The sequence below is a fragment of the Myxocyprinus asiaticus genome, chromosome 4 (genome assembly GCF_019703515.2).
Source record: "Myxocyprinus asiaticus isolate MX2 ecotype Aquarium Trade chromosome 4, UBuf_Myxa_2, whole genome shotgun sequence".
Classification (NCBI taxonomy): Eukaryota; Metazoa; Chordata; class Actinopteri; order Cypriniformes; family Catostomidae; genus Myxocyprinus; species Myxocyprinus asiaticus.
The window spans coordinates 46,832,669-46,856,894 of NC_059347.1; the positions used below are offsets into that span (position 1 = coordinate 46,832,669).

The window sequence follows — 24,226 nt, forward strand, 5'->3', positions numbered from 1 at the left end:
ATATCAATGTTTTCTCGCAAAAGTGTATCAAAACTTTAGACCCCTGTATCAATTATTTTTATCTGTTTGTGTATATCCTATCATATCATGTCATATCATGTCCAACAGTTAAATAATGAACTGCTAAATAAGCTAAATAACTCAAACTCTGACATTTGTGTTTCTCAGTGTAGTCAGAGCTACCTCTATGATGCAGGAGAGAACTTGTAGATTCACTCTCTTGCTTGGAGACATGCGGGTCTCTCTTGCATGTTTGAAGTGTTTTCAGTCATGATCCAATTATAATAACAAGATGCACTGCGATATATTGAATCATGTGTATCGCGATACATGTCCTATTGTGAAGTGGTTGGCGATACACAGCCTTAATAATCATAATTATGTCAAATATTCATGAGTTAACATTAATATTATCCTTGAGTGAGATCCCGCTGTCTGTGTTGGAGGGCTCAAGCACAAGACTCGACTCTGAAGTCCTTTCTGGACTACTTAAAGGGGTCATGACATGAGAAATCAAATTTTTCCTGGATCTTTTGACATACAAGAGGTCATCGTACTATAAAAACATTTTTCCTCCTTACTGCAAAAAGAGCTTTTGTTGAAACCAAGCTGCCAAAATGACTCATTCTCTACTTCCTCCACACAGGGGCAGGGTTATGATTTCCGAGGCCCCAAGCAACCATCCAGCCGGGGGCCCCCTTTTGGCGTACAACCGGGAGAATGACATAAAAATTATTTTAAATCATAATTTTTAAATCTTTTCTAAAAGCCATTGTAGCCAAGTACATTCAAAATGTTTAATGAAATAAAAATCTAGTAAAGATAATGAATAAACCAGTAATGAATCCAATAAATAAAAACTAGGACAAATGGTATTTAATTTATAATATAATAACTATAATTTATATGCACCAATACAGTAATAAAAAAAGAAATATTTATCTACTTATACTGCATTTTTACAAAACATGTAAAATGAATAGGATGTGCAAAAACTACAACTTCACTGACTTATTTTTTGCAACCCAGATGAATATAATTTATTATTGTCCAGTCAAGTGTATTATAAAATGATACTGAATTATTATTATTTTAGGGATTTGTTTTATACAGTAGTAATATATTTCTGTCGTACTAACTTCTCCTTCACCTGGAGCTTTTATTTTGATGGATCAATGATAGTGCACTCCAGTATCAAAATCTATTTGGCAGTTTTTTCATTACAAATCTGGTGAAATTCTGTCACCTTCTACATTTCTGTGATACTGTGTCATGTTTTAAGATTTTTATAGCAACTTTAAGCGGAATCAAATGTTTGGAATTGCGCAAATGGGTGCACCTGCAGCACTTTGCCTTCACAATGCACATAAACTGCTCCGAGATGGCTGAAAACAGCGCATCTGCAAGGATAGAGCACGTCAGTCAAGAGCAGAGAGCCAGTCATAACAGTGGGCGTTTACTGTCAAGTCTTAAAGCAAAAGCAGCACCAAAACCAAGCGATTCTGACAGAGGGTCAGAATGAGGGTGGAAAATTATAATGTTTTACAAATATATGACTGTTTTTGTGCAAAAAAAATTTACTAATATTATAAGTGAAGCTCAAGGAATATATCAAATAAATGAAAAAGGGCAAGTCATGACCCTTTAAATTAATGAAATTGATATACAGTATTTTTTGATTGCAGGATAGGTATACTGTATATAGACATAAAGGCTTCACACAACCACAAAAACAGAAAAAAATATTCAAATTAAACTTAACACTTAAACCATTGGTGTTCAAAAAAAAAAGAAAATTTGTGTTCGTAAAAATAACACTGTAATGCATCTACTCTGAGACACCTTGATGTATCAGGTATATGGTCAGACTTAATGTGTGCACTTTGCAGTTTAAAAAATATAGTGTCCTTTTTAGCATTTTTGCTAACTTGAGAGCAATTACACCATCTCACACAAACATGTGCACGCATAGACAGTGGTACAGTACATATCTGCGGAAACCTGAGTTAACGAGGCTGTAACCTGAGAAACAGCAGAAGCGATGACACGACGTCCCGAAGTGATTGGAGAACTCTTCGTCCTTTTGGAAGGGTTCCCGCCCCCTCCCCCACTTCCACACTTACTCAGCTTAGCATCCGTAATGACAGACAGATGGCTGGACCAATCACAGGATGCGATGATGTCCTCGGAGCTGACCTTGCCTCCTCATTCCACAAACAGAGGGCCAAAATGGTCGCAAGAACACATGATGGAACATAACACAATTATCTGTCGGTCTGTCTGTCTGTCTGTCTATCTATCTACTGTATCTATCTCTCTTTCTTTTCTCTCTGTCAGTCTGTCCTCTCCTTATCACTTTTTTCATTTCCACCAGTCTCATTTTATCACTTTTTGTTTTCCTTCCAGACATTCCCTGTTTCTCTCTCTCTGTCTCTCTTTGTTTCTCCATCTGTTTCTCTCCTTCTCTGTCTCACTAATTCTCTCTCTGTTTCTCTCCCTTTCTCTCACACATTCTTTCTCTCGCTGCAGTACAGGGGGGAGCAGGCGACTTGTGCCAAAAGGAGAAATGCTGCACTGCATCATGAAACACAAACGCACATACTGTACATATGGACAATGATACGGAGAGATAATGAGTGTGTATGTGTGTGTGTGTGTGTGTTCGCACACTATTTTAAGAGGCTGGACTTCAGCCATGGTTCTGAAGAGAAAGATACTCTCTTTACTTTGATCTCTTTCCATCTTTACAATCGCGCACACACACACACACACACACACACACACAAACACACACACACAGTGATAGCTCAGTGACTGAAAGAGAGATGTAGACCGTTTAGAAAAGAGAAATATGAGTGAGTTCCTGCAGGGAAGAATAAACCTTTTTCACTGATATGGAGAGATAATGAGTGTGTATGTGTGTGTGTGTGTTCACCCACAATTTTAAGAGGCTGGACTTCAGCCATGGTTCTGAAGAGAAACACACACACACACATGTTGGTGCAGCTATCATTATGAGGACTCTCCATAGACATAATGGTTTTTATACTGTACAAACTATAGATTCTATACCCTAACCCTAACCCTACCCCTAAACCTAACCCTCACAAAAAACTTTCTGCATTTTTACATTTTCAATAAAACATTGTTTAGTATGTTTTTTAAGCAATTTGAATTATGGGGACACTAGAAATGTCCTCATAAACCACATTTATAGCATAATACCCTTGTAATTACCAGTTTGTAACCTAAAAAAAAGTCCTCGTAAACCACCTAAACCTGCACCCCCCCCCCTCCCCCAACACACACACACACACACAAAGGCATACACTGACAAGGAAGAAGGTTGAGGGTCAGAGCAGTAACACATTCAGTGATTATGTTGCATTTGTATGTGAGTGTGTAGGAGGGCGTGGAGCTTATCCAGGAAAAGCCTGAGTTGCGATCAGTGGTGGAGATGAAATTGAAGGAAATCCAAGAGTGTTGGTCTCACCTGGAGAACACCACCAAAGTCAAGGCTCGCCAGCTCTTTGAAACTCAGAACCACCGGACTAGCGACTTGCCCACTAACAGCCTCAGCGACCTGGACCAGCATCTCAATGTCATTCAGGAGCAGCCGCCCACACTGGGCTCCACCCACACCACTCAACCCACCCTCCTTCAGCCCCGCCCCACTTTCAGCCAGCAACTACAGAGGATACAAGTGAGACCAGCAACAACTACTACACATTCAAATTGAAGACACAGTTTGTAATATCTCTTTTACTTGTTAGTGGTGGTTGTTGCTTAGGCTATTGCTCATAGTTAGTATTAAACTTCAGCACATAAATCGTCCTACACCATTTATGCACATTCTATACACTTGAATGATTGAAATCTGAAGCAAGTAGTGTCACATGAATGATACTCAAATTGTGTGGCTTGTTGATAAGAGTTGTGCTATTTCTAACAGACTCACTCGAAACAAATACAAATTTAGTTATTTATTTAGTGATACTGTATAATAATGTTCTTTGGCTTAAGCCCTGTCCGATGTTTCAGTGAAAATTCTCACCAAAATTGCAAGATCTTCCCAGAGGAAGATGGCATGGGCTAGGACCCTACCTCCAGTCAGCAGGACAGTGACCCACACTGGTGGTTGTTGGGTGATGGAGGGTGTATGTGAATGCTGGCACATTTAAGCAACAAATGGCAGCTTGTCAGTGGATCTTTAAAATGGAAGCTGCATTATAATGCATTATAATTAAATATAATAAAGTAACTATAGTAGCTAACTAATACGATTCCTTCAGGTAAAACTAATGCATTAGCCTCCATTACTTTTCTAAGCGATCATGCCTATGAGTTTTGTATGGTGGGCAAAAAAACCCTGAGCCATATTAAGGGACCAGAACATCCTAGAGACTTTGGAGTGGGTTCTTTTGTGCCAGTAAGGAGACACCTAGCAACCACCCAGAAAACCTGAGCAACATCCTAGCATCGTGGTGACAACTTTTGCATGGGCAAGCACCACTCACATTTTCTTCAGAAAATTTAAACATCTAGTTCTCACTGTATTTCTCTTCATCTCTCAGTCGATGGAGGCCCAGATGCAGCTTTATCATGGTGTTGGTGAAGTGAGGGGTGGAGATGATCAGCAAGAACCAGAGGGGGAGGAGCAAGGAGGCATGGTGGAGACAAGAATTGTGCGTCTCATTGAACCTCTAAAGGAGAGGAGGCGGATCCTTCTTGCTTCCAAAGAAATGTACCAAGTCACCCAGGACCTGGAGGATGAAATTGTGAGTCTCTCTTTCTTTTCCACTCCATATCATAGAGGTGCTTGTTAAGGTGAAAAAATCCCATAGGCTTGCACTGAAGGAGAGAGCCATATCTAGAGACTTGGAGGTAGCCTCTTTTGGTATGGCTAATAAACAACCACCTAGCAACCACCCCAAACATCCTAGCAATTCCCTTAGCAACCGCACTGCAACACACTGCTAATCACCCACAACACCTTATAGTGCACAAGCAAGCACCATTCATGTATTCTTCAAAAATGTAAAACTCTAGTTTTCATTTGTACTGTATTTATACATATTTCCCCTCTATCTCTTAATTTTGACTAGATATGGATTCAAGAGCGGTTGCATCTGGCCTCATCCACAGAATATGGAACCAATCTGCCGAGTGTCCAACATTTAATAAAAAATCATGAGGTGAGAGTCCTCTTTTCAAACCACTTGAAATAAATCCATCAATGTCTTCTATTCCAAACTCTGATGTGGGACAGGATTCTAGTACATTCTGGGGCAGGCAGCAAACAATTTAAAAGGTTAAGCACTGAGGATATAAACAGTTACTGCTGCTACTTTTTCAGAGACATTGACGGTTTGTCTATATCTGGCCTCAGGACACCAGATGCATCACAGATCTAATGTGTAATTGTTTTCCTTTCTTTGTGAGATGATGTAAGAGGCTGTTTCCTGCCATCGTTCCCTAACTGTAAGACTATACAATAGTCTTACAATAGAGTAGAGTGGATTAGAGGTCTATGAATTGATTTATCTCTTTGTAAGCCAACGGCCAAATACCGTATCACATGAAGGCCCTTTGGAATCCATTCACTCTATCGCTGATCTATTATATTGATTATCAGCTCTATTTGTGAAAACATAACTGTTAATTTATAATTAATTTCCCTTCTTTGTTGAATGTGATCTTTAGTCATATTCAAGTTTTTTTAATGGGTCTGAAGGTGTTTAATTTAGCTGTACCAAAGTCTTTCTTGCAAGCCAGTCCACTGGCGGCCATCTTCTGAACACTCCTGGGAAGCTATTTCCAGTCATGACAGTGCAGCTTCTATCTACTTGAATGGGGAAACACAGAAATCTCAAAAACTGCTTGCCAAGCTTACGTTTAAATGACATATTTCAAATCATCAGTAAAATCTGTAAACATTGGTATCATAAATTGTGCTTCTTTACCTCATATTATGTTAATAAACACAATTTTCCCGGCTTGTATAGCTAATGCGCATGCGCGTTCTCGAGTTGATTGACAGGCAATGTCTGTATCTAAAAGGTGATTGGCTCTTTTACCTGTAAGCTGGTTTTCATGGCTCCTGAATCCAATGATGAATGTTGATTGGCTGGATTGGATGTGAGAGGTTTGACTGACCGCTCATATGTGTGTACGATTGGATATGCAGGCTCTACAGATGGAGATGCAGGCTCGAAGGAGCCATGTCGAGGAGGTGCTGGAGAGGGCGGAGGCCGTCGCTGCCTTGCGGACCCCTGAGGTGGAGCTTGTGCGGGAGGGGGCAGATCATGTGAGGCAGCTGTGGGAGGTGCTCCAGGTAGAGATGGAACGTCGCACAGTGATGCTGGATGCTGTAAGCCACGCCCAACAGTACTACACCCAAGCAGCAAAGGCAGAGTCTTGGCTCAGTGGGCAGAAACTTCAGGTCCTCAATGAGGAAAAAGGAAACGTATGTATTTTACCTAAAATGTAACCTTTTATAAACATTCAGATGACATCACATCTATTTATTTTTAATAAAATATGTTTTAATTTAGTAATAAATACTTTTATTAGTGCAGCATTACCTATGAATGCTTAGATCAGTGTGTTTTTTGCTAAAGAAAGATTCAAGCAATGTTTCGACTTATGCACTTTCACTGGAAGTCTATCGGGGAACCATTTTTCTTTGGCAGATGCTATTTGCACCCTGGTGCAAATAATGGTATATGCTATTTACACCACAGAGCAAATAGTGGCAGATATTATTTGCACCCCAACCCTGGTGCAAATAATGGTAGATACTAATTGCACCCTGGTGCAAAAAGTGGCAGATACTATTTGCACCCATATTTAAATACTAACATATTGTACAGTATGGGCATCACTGCAGTGTGTTTATGGTGTTTATTTAGAATCCCACAGACACACTACATTTTTTTTCAACCCTTTTCTCCCCAATTTGGAATGCCCAATTCCCTAAGTGCTCTAGGTCCTCGTGGTGGTGTAGTGACTCACCTCAATCTGGGGGGGCGGAGGACAAATCTCAGTTGCCTCCACATCTGAGACCATCAGTCTGCACATCTTATCAAATGGCTTGTTAAGCGCGTTACCGCGGAGATGTAGCACGTGTGGAGTCTTCATGCTAATCTCCGCGGGATTCGAACTCACGACTCCAGGGGTAGTAGTCAGTGTCAATACTCGCTCAGCTACCCAGGCCCCACAGACACACTACATTAACCTCTTCCCTAAACCAAACCTTAACCTTACCTTAGAAGAAAATAACCTTGGTTATAACCATGGTTTCATGCGGGAACGAGTGCAATCGACAGACCAATCCCTTCTCTGCACTCCCCGACATTCACTGTGACCAAATCACTGTGATGAAATCAACATTTAAATTAATTTTTATCTATTATTTTAAGTAGTATTAAAGGAAATATTAAGAGTGGAAACAGGAAATCGGATGGGAAAAAGAGTGGGACAAAACGTAGATTCGAACCATGGTTGCTAGGACAACACTGCACATTCACACACCGTCTCTACACTCCACGCCTCTGCAGTAACATCTGTTGGTTAGTTTGTTGTATATTTCTGTGGTTCCACCAGACTATTGGGGTGCAAAAAGCTGCAATGTGTGGTAGATTATATTAACACTGGGGTGCAAATAGACAGTCTGTTTTTCATTTGCCCCATAGACTTCCATTGAAAATACATAATTGTTAACACATTTTTGTTTGCTGTTTCAAACTGAGGTACCAGACAAAAATATTTTATTGCATGCAGCAATTGTTGTCGATAGAGCTTAAGTTGTATTTAACCTGGAATATTCCTTTAATAAACTGTAGTGTTTGTGTGTATATGTGTGTGTGAATATTATGAAAGTCTTTGGGTCAGAGACTGCAGCAGGGTTGTAAACTGTCATCTATGGTCAAGGGCATAAAGCTTGCGTTTACCTACCCCCTATCTCCCCGGAATCTACGCCCCTGTCTGTGGTTATGCGGTATGGTCTGTTTGTCTGTCTCTTTGTAAACCATTATTTATTTTTCTCTCTCTCCTGTCTGTCTGTAGGATGAGGCAAGCACTCTTAGGTTATTGAAGGAACAGCTGACCTTAGAGCAGACAGTGGAGAATTATGTAGAAACAGTGGGCTCACTGTCCCAGCAGTGCCGTCACATGCTTGAGTTGGGACATCCCGATAGGTAAATATACACAGATAAATGTGTAGTACAGCATATTTTAACCTCCTGACACCCGAGCGCGACTGCTGTGTGCAATTTTCATTTCCCTTTTTGATTTGCTACTAGTAGCACATAATAAACATGCAAAAAAATAAACAAAACAAACTTAAGAGCAAATAGTTTCCTAAAAATATATGTCCTCATATGGGGACAGTGGGCCTAAGTTGTGAAACTATAAATAATACCAAGCTATAGAAAGTCAGCTTTTTTTAAATCAAATTATTTATTGTGTTTCCATGGGAGTTGGTAATTTATATTTTTAAGACGTTACAGACTTTACAGCTGATTTTCTGTAAAGCTGCTTTTGAACAATGTGTATTGGGAAAAGCATAAATAAAAAACTATACAAATAAAAATTATTTTACTTGATTTTACTTTTATGTTACAATTATTTTTTCTACTTTGGCAAAAACATCTCAATGTTCTCTCTTTGCACTGTCAAGCAAACAAGTGAAAGCCAGTGCTGAAGTATTTTAACCATTTAGAAATTTGCATAATTTAATCTGATACATGTAATGGTCAGCATTGTCCAATCACTGCCAACCATGTTAAAATCAAATGTAGCATTATAAATTCTGAATTTAAGTACTGATTACCATTGTCCCATATCTGTCAGCCATGTTGAGTGGTTCAAACGTCATCTCTGGCCCGAAACTGAACTTTTGACCAGATACATAGGCTGCATAGGAAAACTATAGGATGCTCCCTTGCTCCATAATTAGTAAATTACTTAATAAATCTCCAGTGTGTTGTCTGACTACACTGGTCTCCCAACAGTTCGAAATGCACCTTATTTTCAAACTTACTCCGTATACAGCCTCTGAAAGTGGCATTTTACAGCTTTTGGATGTACCCATTGATTCTCAATGGTGATAATGCGCAGTGAATATAGGATTTCTAAGGTAATTAAGGCTATTGTCCTTGCAGGAGGTCATCGTGTTTAACAGTGTGCTGCATCTGGTTAAATCGCTGACATTTTCAAAATGGCATATCGGATGAAACTAGTGTTGTTACTCTTTTGATACAAACAGGTTTCAATGTAAAAACGTAACAATGTAAAAATGAGGTTTCTTACCACCGTAGTTTTGTTGCCGTTTCTCCCAAAGAAAAACTTCACTGAGACTGGCGCCATGTTGTTTTGTCACATGACTCTGTTGGTCGAAAGTTAACCCTTTAATGATAAACCAGAGTATCCTGAACTGAGATCAGTCAGTTTAAATTAAATTATGCGTACCGTATAGCGAAGACAAAACATAATGTACGTGCATGAGGACACGGGGTCACACGAGGTTAATCAGATGTGATGCTACAACTATAAATCCTTTTATCTTGTTAATTTGAGTTTCTATCATAGCGACACTATATTTTGTTGGTTGCTTGGTTTGTATTTCTGTAGTGTTATACTGGGTAGCCCCACCAACAGTGAAATCTCATAAGTCTAAAACCACTCTTCCCATAGCTGTGTATTTCAAATCAATTATGTTTTGATTGGCTGTGATTTTGTAGAGTTGCAACATGCAGTGTTTTTACTTTCTGTATGGACGGACACATTTTTATGTCTCGCTTGTTTAAGATGCAGTGTTAAAAGTTGGTGTGTTGTATGCAGGGTTGGGGAGTAACAGAATACATGTAACGGGATTACGTATTTAAAATACAAAATATAAGTAACTGTATTCCACTACAGTTACAATTTAAATAATTGGTAATTAGAATACAGTTACATTCAAAAAGTATTTTGATTACTGAAGAGATTACTTTGCATTTTATTGTCATTTGTTTCATTTAATATTTAGTCCTTTCAGATGGAAAACATTTATACATATAAATGATGCGATCCAAAGTGCATTTGAACAGCAGTGAAACACTTTCTTATGATGTGTTACATTCATACGAGCAGACAGAGAAGTTTGAAGTAAGTTTGGAGCAGAAGAAATAGAAATAAACCTTGTGAAAATTGTCAGCTTTACGCTAAGCTAAAATGCTATTTCTAGCCATTTTACATGCACATGTTACCAGGCATGATCATATTTTTTTATCAAGAAAATTCATGTTAGATCATAATTTCTTTTTTCTAGTAAGATATTAGGGCAAAAATCGTATTCTTGATAATAATTTTTGTATTGTTTTCCTGTAAAAATATCTAAAAATCCTTAAAACAAGATCAGTTTGATTTACCACTGCATAAGATATTTACGTTTTTCAGAGAATGTATTTTTAACGTGTATTTTGTCTTACTGTACTGGCAGAGTTTTTATAGTCAAAACAATTGCAAAAATCTACCAGTGATGAAGAAGTAATCCAAAGTATTTAGAATACGTTACTGACTTTAAGTAATCTAATGGAATACATTACAAATTACAATTTACAGCATGTATTCTGTAATCTGTAGTGGAATACATTTCAAAAGTAACCCTCCCAACCCTGGTTGTATGTTATGCACTTTCAATCAGACTGTGCTAATACATAACTAGCTGTGATGGACGCATTTTGTCCCTCTTCCAAAATAATTTCAGCCTCTTTTTCTCTCTCAGTGAGCAGATCACCAAACAGCAGGCTCATATAGACCGGCTGTATGTGTCTCTGAAAGATCTGGTAGAGCAGAGGAAGACAAAGTTGGAGCAGCAGTACTGGTTATATCAGCTGAAACGAGAGGTGGAGGCGCTGGAGAAATGGATCTCTGAGAGAGAGGCTATAGCCAGCTCCACTGAGCTCGGCCGGGACCTGGAGCATGTCACGGTATAATAGTCTCACTTTTTCACACACACTGTCAAGTGTGTTTAACTATGGGAAATGATAAACAAAAGCAACCTTAAAGTCAACATGAAATCAAAATGTACACTGTAATCTTTCTTAATACAAGTTCCAGGTCTTATTGTACACAATTCACCAGTGCATGTTATTCCAAAAAAGTTTGTCTAATTTTTAATTTTTAATCAAATTGCAATCACTTGCTCCACCTCTGAAACAACTTTTTGGCTGATGTCACCTAGGCTAGAAATAATATTAACCAATAGCCCAATGGCTATTTAGGCATTGTTTTAGGCTACAGTATTTGTAACTTTTTTGCCAGTGGTTAACATTTAATGCTGATTAACATTAATGTAATGTAATGTAATAGCAAAGAACTTTAGATTTTAAGCGTTAAGATTGGGATGCGTTGAGGTGCAAACTCATCTCAAAAGTGGGTGCCTGCAGTGTTTAGGAGGGAAGTAGTCCACAATGGACTGCAAACTTGCATTCAGGTCTGGCTCTGTTCTGTTCTGAATATTCTGTTTCCCTTGGAAATATTTCACATTACAGAAGTAAAATGGGTTGCCAATGTTGTTTCATATTGACTACACTGAGCTCATCTCTTACATGTCATTTACGTCTACATGCTTCTCTTAGGCTCTGCGGGGGAGCTTCACCAAATTCTCTTCTGAAACACGCTCAGTGGGCCAGAAGCAGATGGATTCTGTCAATAAGATGGTGAATGAGATGATTGACTGCAGTCACTCTGACGCTGCGACCATAGCAGAGTGGAAGGATGGTCTGAATGAGTCCTGGGCAGATCTACTGGAGCTCATGGAGACCAGAACACAGATGCTGGCTGCCTCATACCAGCTGCACAAATTCTTCACAGACTGTCAGGAGGTGCATAAACAGCCATGAAAACACTCAAAGTCACACACACATAAGTGCACAACAAACAAATCTTTTTTTTTGGGGGGGGGGGGGGGGTTCCCCTTTTCTCCCAATTTGGAATGCCCAATTCCCAATGCGCTCTAAGTCCTCGTGGTCACATAGTGATTTGCTTCAGCCCGGGTGGCGGAGGACAAATCCCAGTTGCCTCCACGTCTGAGACAGTCAACCCGCATCTTATCGCATGGCTTGTTGAGCACGTGTGGAGGCTTCACACATCCACCACGGCAACCACGCTCAATTCACCACGCGCCCCACCGAGAACAAACCACATTATATATAGCGATTATAGCGACCACGAGGAGGTCACCCCATGTGACTCTACCCTCCCTAGCAACCGGGCCAGTTTGGTTGCTTAGGAGACCTGGCTGGAGTCACTCAGCATGCCCTGGGATTCGAACTAGCGAACTAGCGAACTCCAGGGGTGGTAGCCAGCGTATTTTACCACTGAGCTACCCAGGCCCCCAACAAACAAATCTTAACATCATCATTAACTTAATCAATAAACACAAATAACTTAAGTTTCACAACCATTAACAACTCTTACAATGCAACCTTTCAAACAGTACTTTCACAAAAATTAAAGGGATAGTTCACCCATAAATGAAAATGTTGTCATAATTTACTACACAAAAGTATAACATACACATTGCAAGCGTGGGCTTATTACATGCTGCTGTTTTTAGCATGAAGTACATCTCAGATGTATATGCTTGATAGTTAGTTTGCTTATAACATGCAGTGAGGTGGCAATAATTGCAAATAAATATAGATTTTAAGCATTCCGATTGGGAAGCATTGAGGTGCAAACTCATCTCAAAAGTGGGTGCCTGTAGTGTAGGATGTAGTCCTCCACAATCAACTGCAAACTCACATTCAGGGATGGCTCTGTTGTGTTATGAATATTCTGTTTCCCTTGGAAATAGTTCACAAATGTGTTGCCCACGTTGTTTCATGTTACACTGAGTTCATCTCCGGGGGAGCAATTTACCAGATTTTTAATGATAAGCATATTAAACCACTGTGATCTAGCCCACAAACAGACACTCTATGGTCACCATCTTCCTGGAATGTTCATTCAAAATATAAAAATATAATAATACATTACTATTATATAATAACATTTTAATATTTATCATTATTAGGGCTCAAGCCCCGAAGGGCCGAAAGACCCCTGTTATTTTCGTTAGTTTTCTTCTTCTTCTTCTTCTTCTGCTCTTAAGTCTATGGCAACCCATAGAGCCGCTTGTGGGAAAGTCTGATCTGTTACACAGCAAATTTGGCGTCTCTACCTCAAACCCTCTAGCACCACCAACTGCCCAAATTTCCACTCACGTTTATGTTAATAACTTTGAACCGTGAGTCCTAGAAGTTCTCCTAAAAAAATTATTTTTCCGTGTGATTCCTTGGCTCAAGACAATTCGATTTCTCCCTATGACGTCATTTTCCGTCATTAAAATTTTTCCGCCATTTTGAATTTTCTGAAAAAAAACCTTTTTTGAATTTGTCTTAGGCCATTTGTCCGATTTGCACGAAAATTGGCATGCATCATCTAGAGGCACTCACAACAAAAATTTATTCACAGAATTTTGATAAACCATACCATTTTCCAATGGCCCTTCAACGAATTCGACGAAGAGCATGCCAAAATGGACGTGAGGGTATATCTCCGTAACGCTTTAGCGTATTCATACCAAACTTATTATTTGTCATAGGCACCATGACTCGAGGGTTCCTGCCCAGTTTCAGAAACAGTGCCACCTAGTGGTCACGAGATATGAAAAAGCAAATTTTTGCTTATAACTTCTGAACAGTTTGTCATAAAATCATCAAATTGTTCTCATTAGATTCAGTGGGGTATAGTGAGTCCAACGATATGAAAAATTCCTATGTCGGCCATTTTGGACGTTGGCCATTTTGAATTTAGTCATAAAATGCTGTATTTTATGAACGACTTGGCGTATCGTTATGAAACTCAGTATGTGTCAGTATATGTGCTCTGAAGGGACTGAAAAGGTTTCGGGACAGCGCCACCTTGTGGTCAAATATTATAATGCTATTTCTAAAAATGCTAATAGCTATTGACTCCTTTTGCCTACTGTCATGAGACTGGTCCTAATATGTTCCGTGGTTCATGCTGAGAACAATGAAACCAATTATGTCATGATCGAGGAAACTTCCTGTCCGCCATTTTTAAATGTTTTGAAAACCTACTTTTTCGAACTCCTCCTAGACTGTTTGTCAGATTTGCACGAAAATTAGCCTGCATCATCTAGAGTCACTCACGACAAAAAATAATTCACAGAATTTTGATAAACCGTACTGTTTTCGAATGGCATTTCAACAAATTTGACGAAGAATGCGCAAAATTGAACTTGAGGCTGTATCTCCGCAATGCTTTGAGGGATTGGGACGAAACTTGGTATGTGTCATCACCATTAGGCCCTGAGGTTACATGCAGCGTTTTATCGCACTGCCCCTTACTGGTCAGGAGATAGAAAAATGGCTATTTTGGCATATAACACTTGAACGCTTTCCTGCATGATAACCATCATGCCCAGATACTACCTGAGCAGTTTCAGAACAGTGCCACATACTGGACAAAAATTCTAAGAAGTAGCTATTTTTAGTTATTTTTAAAATAAATGGGTTTTTTATGTTTGAAAGATAACTTTTTCTAACTCCTCATACACTGTTCATCAGACTCTAACCAAAAACATATCACAAAGCTTCTTTTGCTGCTCATGGTGCCGATAATTGGTTTGACCCCAGTATCGCTGCTTGCAGCTATATTTATTATTGTTATTATTAATTGTAATAACAACAATAATAATAATTCTTATTTTATAATTTTAATTTTTTTTATTTTAAATTACAATAATATTTCACTTAACTAGGTTCCAAAAAAATAACTGTGATTGAAAAGTGGACTGATAACCTATTAGACTGCTAAAAAAGCGACACAACTCCAAAAATGTCTAAAGATAACTGGCTTCTTTTCTACTGAATACTTTCACTGGAATTACTGTTAATTTTGCTGCTGCATTATCCAGTAGACTTTCAGTAGTTTTTCCTATTAGGCTACACAGTTTTTATGTAATCGTTTTTTATTTTTTATTTTATAATGAAATAGTACCCCCAATCAGTTCCACAAAGTGAGATATAGATATTTTAAACTGATTAAGAAAACAACAACAATGGTATTGGATTGGGATCTCATCTGTATCAGCCGATACTGAGAATGGTATCGGTGCATCCCTACTATGTGAATGGGTGTGGACAGAGTCAGTCCTACTCATGCACTACTGTATATTCAGACTTGTAAAGCCATAAAATAGCTTTATGTGAGAAATAGACAAATTTTTTATCATTATTGTTTTCATTGCATGGAAAAGAGCAGTGTGAACATACTGCCTAACTTCCCCGTTTGTGTTTCATGGAAGAAATTCATACAGGTTTGGATTGGAATAACTTGATGTTGAGTAAATTATGGCAGAATTTTCATTTTTGGGCGAACTATTCCTTTTAAACACAAAACTGCTACACAAGGTTTTCTTTGACTTCAAATCAGTATTTATACTTAAACACCTGTGTGTCTGTGTATGTGGTGTTTTGTAGGTACTGGTCCAAATTGAGGGAAAGATGAGACAGCTGCCAGAAGTGAGGTCCTGTCAAGTGAGCTCGGCCAACCCTGGCACACTGCAGAGACTCCTACACTCTTTTGAGCATTCGCTGCAGCTCCTGGTCTCACAGGTATGACTCTCTCTCTCTCTCTCTCTCTCTCTCTCTCTCTCTCGCTCTCTCTCTCTCTCTCTCACACACACACACACACACACACACACACACACACACACACACACACACACACACACACACACACACACACACTAACACCTGTTCAGACCAGGTGCAGCAGCCATGATAAATAAATGTTTAGACTGGTTCATCCTCCTGACCCAGCAAGGGGTGGTTCCCATTTCAACGCATAATAACAGTTACAACTATCAAACAACACTGAATACTCAAAACAACCTAAACAACTGTCTCTGTGTACAATAACTTAACAGGGAGGCATAGCTTAGTAGTTCAAGATCTACTCTGGTAACTGAAAGTTTCCAGGTTCAAACACCAGTGAATTTACCATTGTGCCCTTGAGCAAGACACAGTGGTTGATCTATGGGGTATTGTACCGGTTAAGTTGGAGAAAAGTGCCTGCTAAATGATAAATTAGGTTTAATTAGGTCTACACTAGTCATACTGCATCAACCCATTCTGTCAAAAATAACTGAATAACTGACTGTTAATCTTAATATCCATCTTGAAAATTCAAAACTTGTTTTTTGCTGGACCCTTTAATGTGGAGTTGGTTAAAGCTGGTAACTTAAAGAACTTAAGTGTCTAATTTTTGTGTCCTTGAGCGATACACTTAACCTCACATTTCTCCTGTAAAACTATCTCTAAAATAAGTTCTTTGTGCTCTGGAGTAAAAGTATTTGCTGAATAACAAATATCCTTAAAAGGGGCAACATTTTCAAATGCCTTAAAATTTTCAGTGAAGAGAGAAAGTTAAGTAATATGACATCTGGCTGGTTGAACTTTGCCCCATCAGGTGCGTCAGCTGCAGGAAAATGCTGCTCAGCTGCGGGCGATTTATGCAGGGGAGAAAGCAGATGCCATTTTTAGCCGTGAGCAGGAAGTGATGCAGGCCTGGAAAGAGCTCCTGGTTGCCTGTGAGGGCAGTCGTGTACAGATCACCACAGTAACCGATAAGATCCAGTTCTTCGCTGTGGTGCGGGAACTGAGCATGTGGATGGATGGAATCATGGGGCAGATTGGCTCGGCCGACGACGCAAGGTACCAGATCAGTTACAGAATTACTGACTTACTCTAAATCTACATTTAGATTTTAACCAGTCATAGTAATCAATGAGCATCAGGTTAATGTGTGTGTGGTTGTGGTTTGTGTCTGGGTGTGGGTTGTGGTGTTGGGTGGGTCGTTGTGTTTGTGTCAGGGACCTCAATGTGCTGGAGGGCATGATGTCTCAGCATCAGAGTCTAAAGAGTAAGATGGATAACAAGAGCAAGAACTTCGTGCATTGCGTGGAGATGGGAAAGATGCTGCTCGCTGCACGCAACCCTGCAGCTGAAGAGGTGCATTTACACTTAAACAATGCCAAAATTATGTGCACACCTTGAAACACACAAAGACTTAAAAGCCCATATGCAAATATCAGATTTTTTTGGTGTATCTGACTTAATATTTTGTAGTCTGAACAGCAAAAAAACACAAGAAATAAGATGTTTAAAAAACCCGGTCCAAAACAGGTCTAAATCCGAATTCAATTCAAATTGACTTTTTGGAATTTGTCTCAATTAGTGTTGTCAAAAGTACCAGTACCAAGTCTGTGCTAAAATAAAAAAGATGTAACAAGATGTAACTATACCAGTGTTCTACAGTACCAGTAGTATCAAGCACCGACTTATTTCGGTCCCTGCATGCTGTCTGACTGACACACCGCTGCTTCCAAATACTCACATGCTTATTTGAGCGTGTGATTTTTTTTTTTTACTTCTTTTACACTGAAATGGACAATTAATCAAATTAAAATTGTGATAGGTCCTAGTGTGATTATTAATCCACAAAAGACTGCAATCTTAGTCTGCATGATCTGCTTGCTTTAAATGAATGTGTGAAGCTGACTGCTCATAAACTCCGCAGACTCTGAGAATCATTGGTGTTTTATAAAATGACAAAGCAGAGCACTTATCCACTGAGAAGCATGTAATACATGTAGACTATATATTTGTATAATTAAATCACAGCATATGCATTTTAAATATCACACTAGGCCATGTAGCGAACTGTTTATCCGTCAGAAGAAGTGAGGCTTCAGTCAAAACCACATGTCAAAATAAAAGCTCAAGTCAAAATAAAAGCATGATCCAAAATAAAAGCTAGGCACCTGATATTGAAGAAATTGCACCATAAATATATTGCAACTGTACAGTAAAATGTAATATTAATTTCAGTACTATTAATAATAATAATTAATAATGATAATAATAATAATAATAATAATAAAAATTAAGCTGAATATCACAAGCAAGAGTGCATTTGTACTGAATAAATTAAATTAAACTTTAAAACAAGAAATTCTGAAAAAACTATTAAAAAGAAAAAATAAATAAAAAGGATTTGGGAAAATATAAAACAGATTTCAGTAGGGCCCTTCTGATAAACACTTAGAAAGGCATGCCTAATTGTGAAACACTTGAAACATGGATATCTTTTAATTTATTAATTACACTGAAATGTAACTTTAAATAGGCTAAAGGAGTGTGTTCAATAGTACATTACCATATTAGCACATTTCTGCTGAGATACTGAAATTGGTATCGAAAACCGTGAAATTTCACTGATATTTCACTGGTATCGGTACTGAGGACTGAATTTTTGGTATTGTGACAACACTATTTTTTTTGCATTATTCAGGACATGCCATGCATGAAACGTCATACAAAGTGTGCAATATTGTCTGGAGCTGTGTCCTGATTCACTCTTGCCTTATATAGTGAACTATCTGACATTCAAAATGTAGTGAAAAGTGAATGAGTGAATGAGTCTTGGACGGTTTTGGACAAAGTATGAATGCGTAAAATGCCACTGTCGCTTACTGTATGTTCTCATGCACATTGTGATTTCAGCACCGCAGCATAGAGCAGAGGCAAAATTTCCAGTTTTCAATCCTCTCTAACCACACTGACAGCTACTCTCAGTTGCTGTATCTTGGCATTGCTCTGATTCTTCATTACTATAGCAACCAATGTACACCAGATATTGACCATTGACCACTGTCTGTACATACAGATAAGATTTCATCACTTAAAAAATTACAGTGTAGGAGGTTCGGGTTTGAAAACAAAATCAGAGTTATGTGCAGTGTCAACAAAGCCTTTTTGAAACAACATATACAATATCAAAAATTATAACAATGTCCATACCCTCCCACCCAGGTAAAGGAAAAGCTGGAGTATGTCATAACAAAGCAGAAAGACCTTAATGAGCGATGGGAACTGCACTGGGAGAAGCTTCAGCAGGGTCAGTGATGATAACATTGTAATGGTATTAATCATGTTACAGTTTGCTGGTCTACCAGTATAAATATTTCCTCAGACTTATCTATAGGCTTTTCTTGTGCCCTTCAGCCCAGCAGAGGCTGCAGTCTAACCAGCCGGGATTGGTGGAGCAGTCCTGGCTCACAATGAAAGAGCCAATCACTATGAACACTCGTGAAGTAGGGGGCGGGACTGACGAGGTGGAGGAGCTGATTCGCCGGCATGAAGCATTCCGGAAGGCTGCGGCCACGTGGAAGGACCATTTCAGCTCATTACGACAGGTCACTACGGAAACAAACATGGCCGATATGGTTTTTTCAATGGTCGATATCTAGAGTGCAGAATGGCCGATATAAATGCTGATAAACATAATAGAATTTAACAACAGCAAATCAGGAGTACACGAAATTTCTAAAGTTGAAACGAACACTTATTTTGATACAATATTTACTCAAATTTGCATAAACTTGAAAAGAAAAAAACCTTGAAAGAAACTGACACAAAGGAAAGTTAACACTTCTGTCAATTGGCCGATGCGGATAATCGCAAAATGGCAAAATATCAGGCTGGCCAATATATCAGTCCATCGCTACTTATAAATAAATTATATACATTACCAGACAAAAGTCTTGTGCCACCAAAACTGCTCTGACCCGTGGAGGCATGGAATCCACAAGACCTCTGAAGGTGTCCTGTGCTATCTCTGGCACCAAGACATTAGCTGCAGATCCTTTAAGTCCTGTAAGTTGCAAGGTAGGGCCTCCATGGATCAGACTTGTTGGTCCAGCACATCCCATAGATGCTCAATTGGATTGAGATCTGAGGAATTTGGAGGCCAAGTCAATACCTTGAACTCTTTGTCATGTTCCTCAAACCATTCCTGAACAATTTATGCAGTGTGGTAGAGCGCATTATCCTGCTGAAAGAGGCCACTGCCATCAGGGAATACTGTTGCCATGAAGGGGTGTACGTGGTCTGCAACAATATTTAGGTAGTTGGTACATGTCAAAGTAACATCCACATGAATGCCAGGACCCAAGGTTTCCCAGCAGAACATTGCCTAGAGCATCACACTGCTTCCACCATCCTGCCTTCTTCCCATAGTGCACCCTGCTGCCATCTCTTCCCCAGGTAATGACACACACGCACCCGGCTGTCCATATGATCTGAAAGAAAACGTGATTCATCAGACCAGGCCACCTTCTTCCGTTGCTCCATGGTCCAGTTCTGACGCTCACGTGCCCAATGTAGGTGCTTTCGGTGGTGGATAGGGGTCAGGATGGGCACTCTGACCAGTCTGCGGCTACACAGCCCCATGCGCAGCAAGCTTCGATGCACTTTGTGTTCTGACACCTTTCTATTATGGCCAGCATTACGTTTTTTCAGCAATTTGTGCTACAGTAGCTCTTCTGTGGGATCGGACCAGACAGGCTAGCCTTCGCTCCCCACACTCATCACTGAGCCTTGGGTGCCTGTGACCCTGTCGCCGGTGCACTGGTTGTCCTTCCTTGGACAACTTTTTATAGATACTAACCATTGCATACCGGGAACACTCCACAAGACCTGCCATTTTGGAGATGCTCTGACCCAGTCATCTAGCCATCACAATTTGGCTCTTGTCAAAGTCGCTCAGATCCTTACACTTGCCATTTTTCCTGCTTTCAACACATGAAATTCAAGAACTGACTGTTCACTTGCTGTGTAATATGTCCCACCCCTTGACAGGTGCCATTGTATCAAGATAATAAATGTTATTCACTTCACCTGTCAGTGGTTTATTATTGTATTGTATATGTCAGAGCACTTGCAATGACCACCTGGGATGTTTTTTTTTAAACAGTACTGAGGGAGTTTCCATGTATGCTGGGCACTTGTTGGCTGCTCAACTCGCCCATTTAAAAAAAAAAAATAATAATTATAGTTTTAGGCTAGAAATGTATATGCAGGAAAGGCATAATTCATTGCTGTCTTCAAAACTAATTGAAAGCATTTAAGCAGAAGCCTTCATGAAAAACATTTCAGTCAAGTGTGTCCAAAATTTTGACTGGTAAAACTAAATACCAGCCTGGAACTTTTGCATTCTTGTTTACTTGAATTCTTTCTTTCTCCTATCTCTTACCTCCACATGCAGGCAGAGAAGATGAAGGAGGAACAGAACAAGCCTACCTCCTCTCTCCTCAGCAGGCAGATGTTCCCTCTCTCATGTCTTGTGCCCAGCTCCTCCTCCTCTTCTTCGTCCTCGTCTCTTTTCCGAAACCCTCTTCAAGACTCAATTCTGGAGTCCAAGCCCAGCCCAGACCTCAAACACTCCTCAGAACACACAGTGGCACACACACTCACTCAGCGGCTTGGGTCCACTCTGAACCCCTACACTACGGTCATGAATGGCTCCTCCTACCAGGGGCTAAACCAGTCATCAGCGGTCATGATAGAGGGTCTTTCCTACCATGGGCTAAAACAACAGGGAGTTTCAGGTTTGGATCATTCCAGCTATCAGGGGTTAAACCAACAAATTGGTGTCTTGGGGGTAAATAGCTCAAGCTACACTGGATTAAACCAACAGGGTGTTTTAGGAGAAAACAGCTCAAGCTACCATAGCCTGAACCATTTAGGTGCTGTGGGGGTGGTAGAGCCAAAATTGGGATATGCTTGGCAGCACCTGAAATCTGACTGCCTGCAGCCCAAAATTAACCACATCCACAAAGCTGTTCCACCTTTACTGGAGGCACATCGAGCTCAACTTGCCAGTGGCATAGCAAATGTGCCAGCTCCTCCTATGGGCATGGACCCCTCCCTGGAGATGATCCACAGCCGTTTACAGAGAGACCCCCGTGGGAGCCGCTCCGACCCACAGATGGATCACCTGCGGCGGGAGAGAGAGTACCGGCTTGGCCGTCAAACTTCCAGTGAGCAGGAGATTCAGGCGAGACTTAATGAGCTCCCGCTCATCGTTAGGCAGGAGCGTTACCACAGAAGAATGGAGAGACAGTCATCCAGCGAGAAGGAGGGCAGCGGAAAGCATAGAATACAGAAACATGACTCTAGTGATGCAGATTCCGGGAAAGAGCCATCCGACAAGAGACCATCCGGGTGAGTGTTTATGTACAGAGGCCCCCAAAAATATTGGGAGACTTAAAGGGATATTTCACCCCATAATGATAATTCATTTAGTCACCCTCATGCCATCCCAGATGTGTATGACTTTCTTTTTGTATGACTTCTGCTGAACTTAAAAGATTTTAAAAGAACATTTCAGCTGTGTAGGTCCTCACAATGTGAATGGTTGCCAAAATTTTGAAGCTCCAAAAAGCACATAAAGGCAGTACAAAAGTAATCAATAAGACTCCAGTGGTTAAATCCATGTCTTCAGAAATGATATTATAGGTGTGGGTAAGAAACATGTCAATATTAAAGTCCTTTTTTGCTATGAATTCCCCTCCCTGCCCAGTAGGTGACGATATGCACAAAGAATGGGAATCGCCGAAAACACAAAAATGTGAAAGTGAAAATAGAGATCAATCATAAAAAAGTTCTTCAGTATTGATATTTTTCTAACCCACATTAATCATACAAAACATTTCACAAAAAGAAGCTTGCTTGGTTTTAAAAAAAAGAAGATATACTGTTCAATTTAAGACAAAAGCATTTGAGATACTTTTAGGTGTGGATGTCTATAGTTAATTTAATGAACTACACCTGTGTTTACTACCTTGGGGAACTCACCTTGGGACCAATGTTTAAAAGCAATCACAAAAATGCTTAGTTACATAGTTCTGTGAAAAGGTCAAGAATCATTTGTTTTCAGATACAACTTATTTGAATTATCTGTTATCTAATGCAATGGAATTCATTGTATAAAGTTTGGCTGTAGTGTCAAAATACATTATAGGTCAACTGTGTGTGTGTGTGTGTGTGTGTGTGAGAGAAAGAGAGATTATCTGTGTATGGGTATCTAACTTAATTGGCTTTCTCATCTTTTTCTCAGGGAGAAGCATTCCACTATGGCTGAGATTGTTGAACAAGCACAAGAGAGAGAAGCTTGCAATGTATGTGTCCATCTATATTGGATTTTCTATTTGCTATAACTCTGTATCGCCTCATAATCCCCTCTCTTACGATAATGCATCATCTTCACAATTAAATAAAACTTTGTCTCTTGTTGTCTCTTTTGTTCTTCAGTCAGAAACATGCAGACCAAATAGATAACTGCAGTGTAATTGTGAATCTGACAATTCTCTGTATGGTGGTGGGGGTGTGGTTAAGCACCGGTTTGTGAATGGAGAGCGAGATCAGGAGATGAGAACGGTAAGGATCATCACCTGACAATGATTGTCTCTAACAGCTGTTTGTCATTGCAGTGAGAGTGGAGATGGGCTTTATGAGCAAGCCAGACACCAGTCACGAGGGAGAGAGTTACGAGACAAAAGCTGAAAGAGACTTAGTTTAGAAAGAGTGTTAATTTGTGGCCACTGAAAAGCGTGCTTTGAAGTATATCCACTGAAAGCTTGAATTTTGTGTAAAAAATAAACAGACAGTTTGAGTTGGATTCGCCGTCTCCCTCCTTTAATTCCTAGGTTTCGGCACCAGTGTAACAATGTTCACAGATAGGGAAAAGGGGGAAGCGGGAGACAGTGAATCCAACTCAAACAGTCTGTTTATTTTTTAAACACAAAATTCACGGATATACTTCAAATCACGCTTTTCAGCGGTCCCAAATTAACACAGTCTCTTTCAGCTTGTGTCTCGTAACTCTCTCCCCAGTGACTGCCATCTGGCTCGCTCTTAAAGCCCATCTCTGCTCTCACTGCAATGACAAACAGCTGTTAGAGACAATCATTGTCAGGTGATGATCCTTACCATTCTCATCTCCTGATCTCGCTCTCCATTCACAAGCCGGCATTTAACCACCACCCACCACCACACTCTGTTTGCAGAAAAGTATTCCAGACAGCCAATTTAACAGGTTAGGTTTTTTTTTTTTTTTTTTTGCCATTTATCTTTCATCCAAAAAGAATTACAGTACACTTACAAGGGCACAATGGTGATTGAACAGTGATCATGAGTATCCTCGATAGATTGGGACTGATCCCCAAACATATTTTTCAGCGGTTAAGATTATACTGTTTGTGTATACACCTTATTTTCATGCACACCTATTTAGTATGTTTTTATAGATATATTCTACATGTTTT

At 39.7% G+C, this 24,226-nt stretch overlaps 1 protein-coding gene across 3 annotated transcripts in view; it reads left to right on the plus strand.

Annotated features, from left to right (window-relative positions):
• Window positions 1-24,226, plus strand: part of LOC127438676 (spectrin beta chain, non-erythrocytic 4-like) — a 43,346-nt gene that overhangs the window by 11,097 nt on the left and 8,023 nt on the right. For all 3 annotated transcript variants that reach the window (XM_051694443.1, XM_051694423.1, XM_051694433.1), the window contains exons 3-16: window positions 3,407-3,703; window positions 4,575-4,778; window positions 5,106-5,195; window positions 6,188-6,466; window positions 8,068-8,198; window positions 10,769-10,973; window positions 11,625-11,870; window positions 15,537-15,671; window positions 16,528-16,772; window positions 16,931-17,069; window positions 18,933-19,017; window positions 19,125-19,315; window positions 21,166-22,124; window positions 23,020-23,080. In XM_051694443.1, coding sequence (XP_051550403.1) covers window positions 3,407-3,703; window positions 4,575-4,778; window positions 5,106-5,195; window positions 6,188-6,466; window positions 8,068-8,198; window positions 10,769-10,973; window positions 11,625-11,870; window positions 15,537-15,671; window positions 16,528-16,772; window positions 16,931-17,069; window positions 18,933-19,017; window positions 19,125-19,315; window positions 21,166-22,124; window positions 23,020-23,080 — 3,267 coding nt within the window. The remainder of the gene's footprint in view (window positions 1-3,406; window positions 3,704-4,574; window positions 4,779-5,105; window positions 5,196-6,187; window positions 6,467-8,067; window positions 8,199-10,768; window positions 10,974-11,624; window positions 11,871-15,536; window positions 15,672-16,527; window positions 16,773-16,930; window positions 17,070-18,932; window positions 19,018-19,124; window positions 19,316-21,165; window positions 22,125-23,019; window positions 23,081-24,226) is intronic.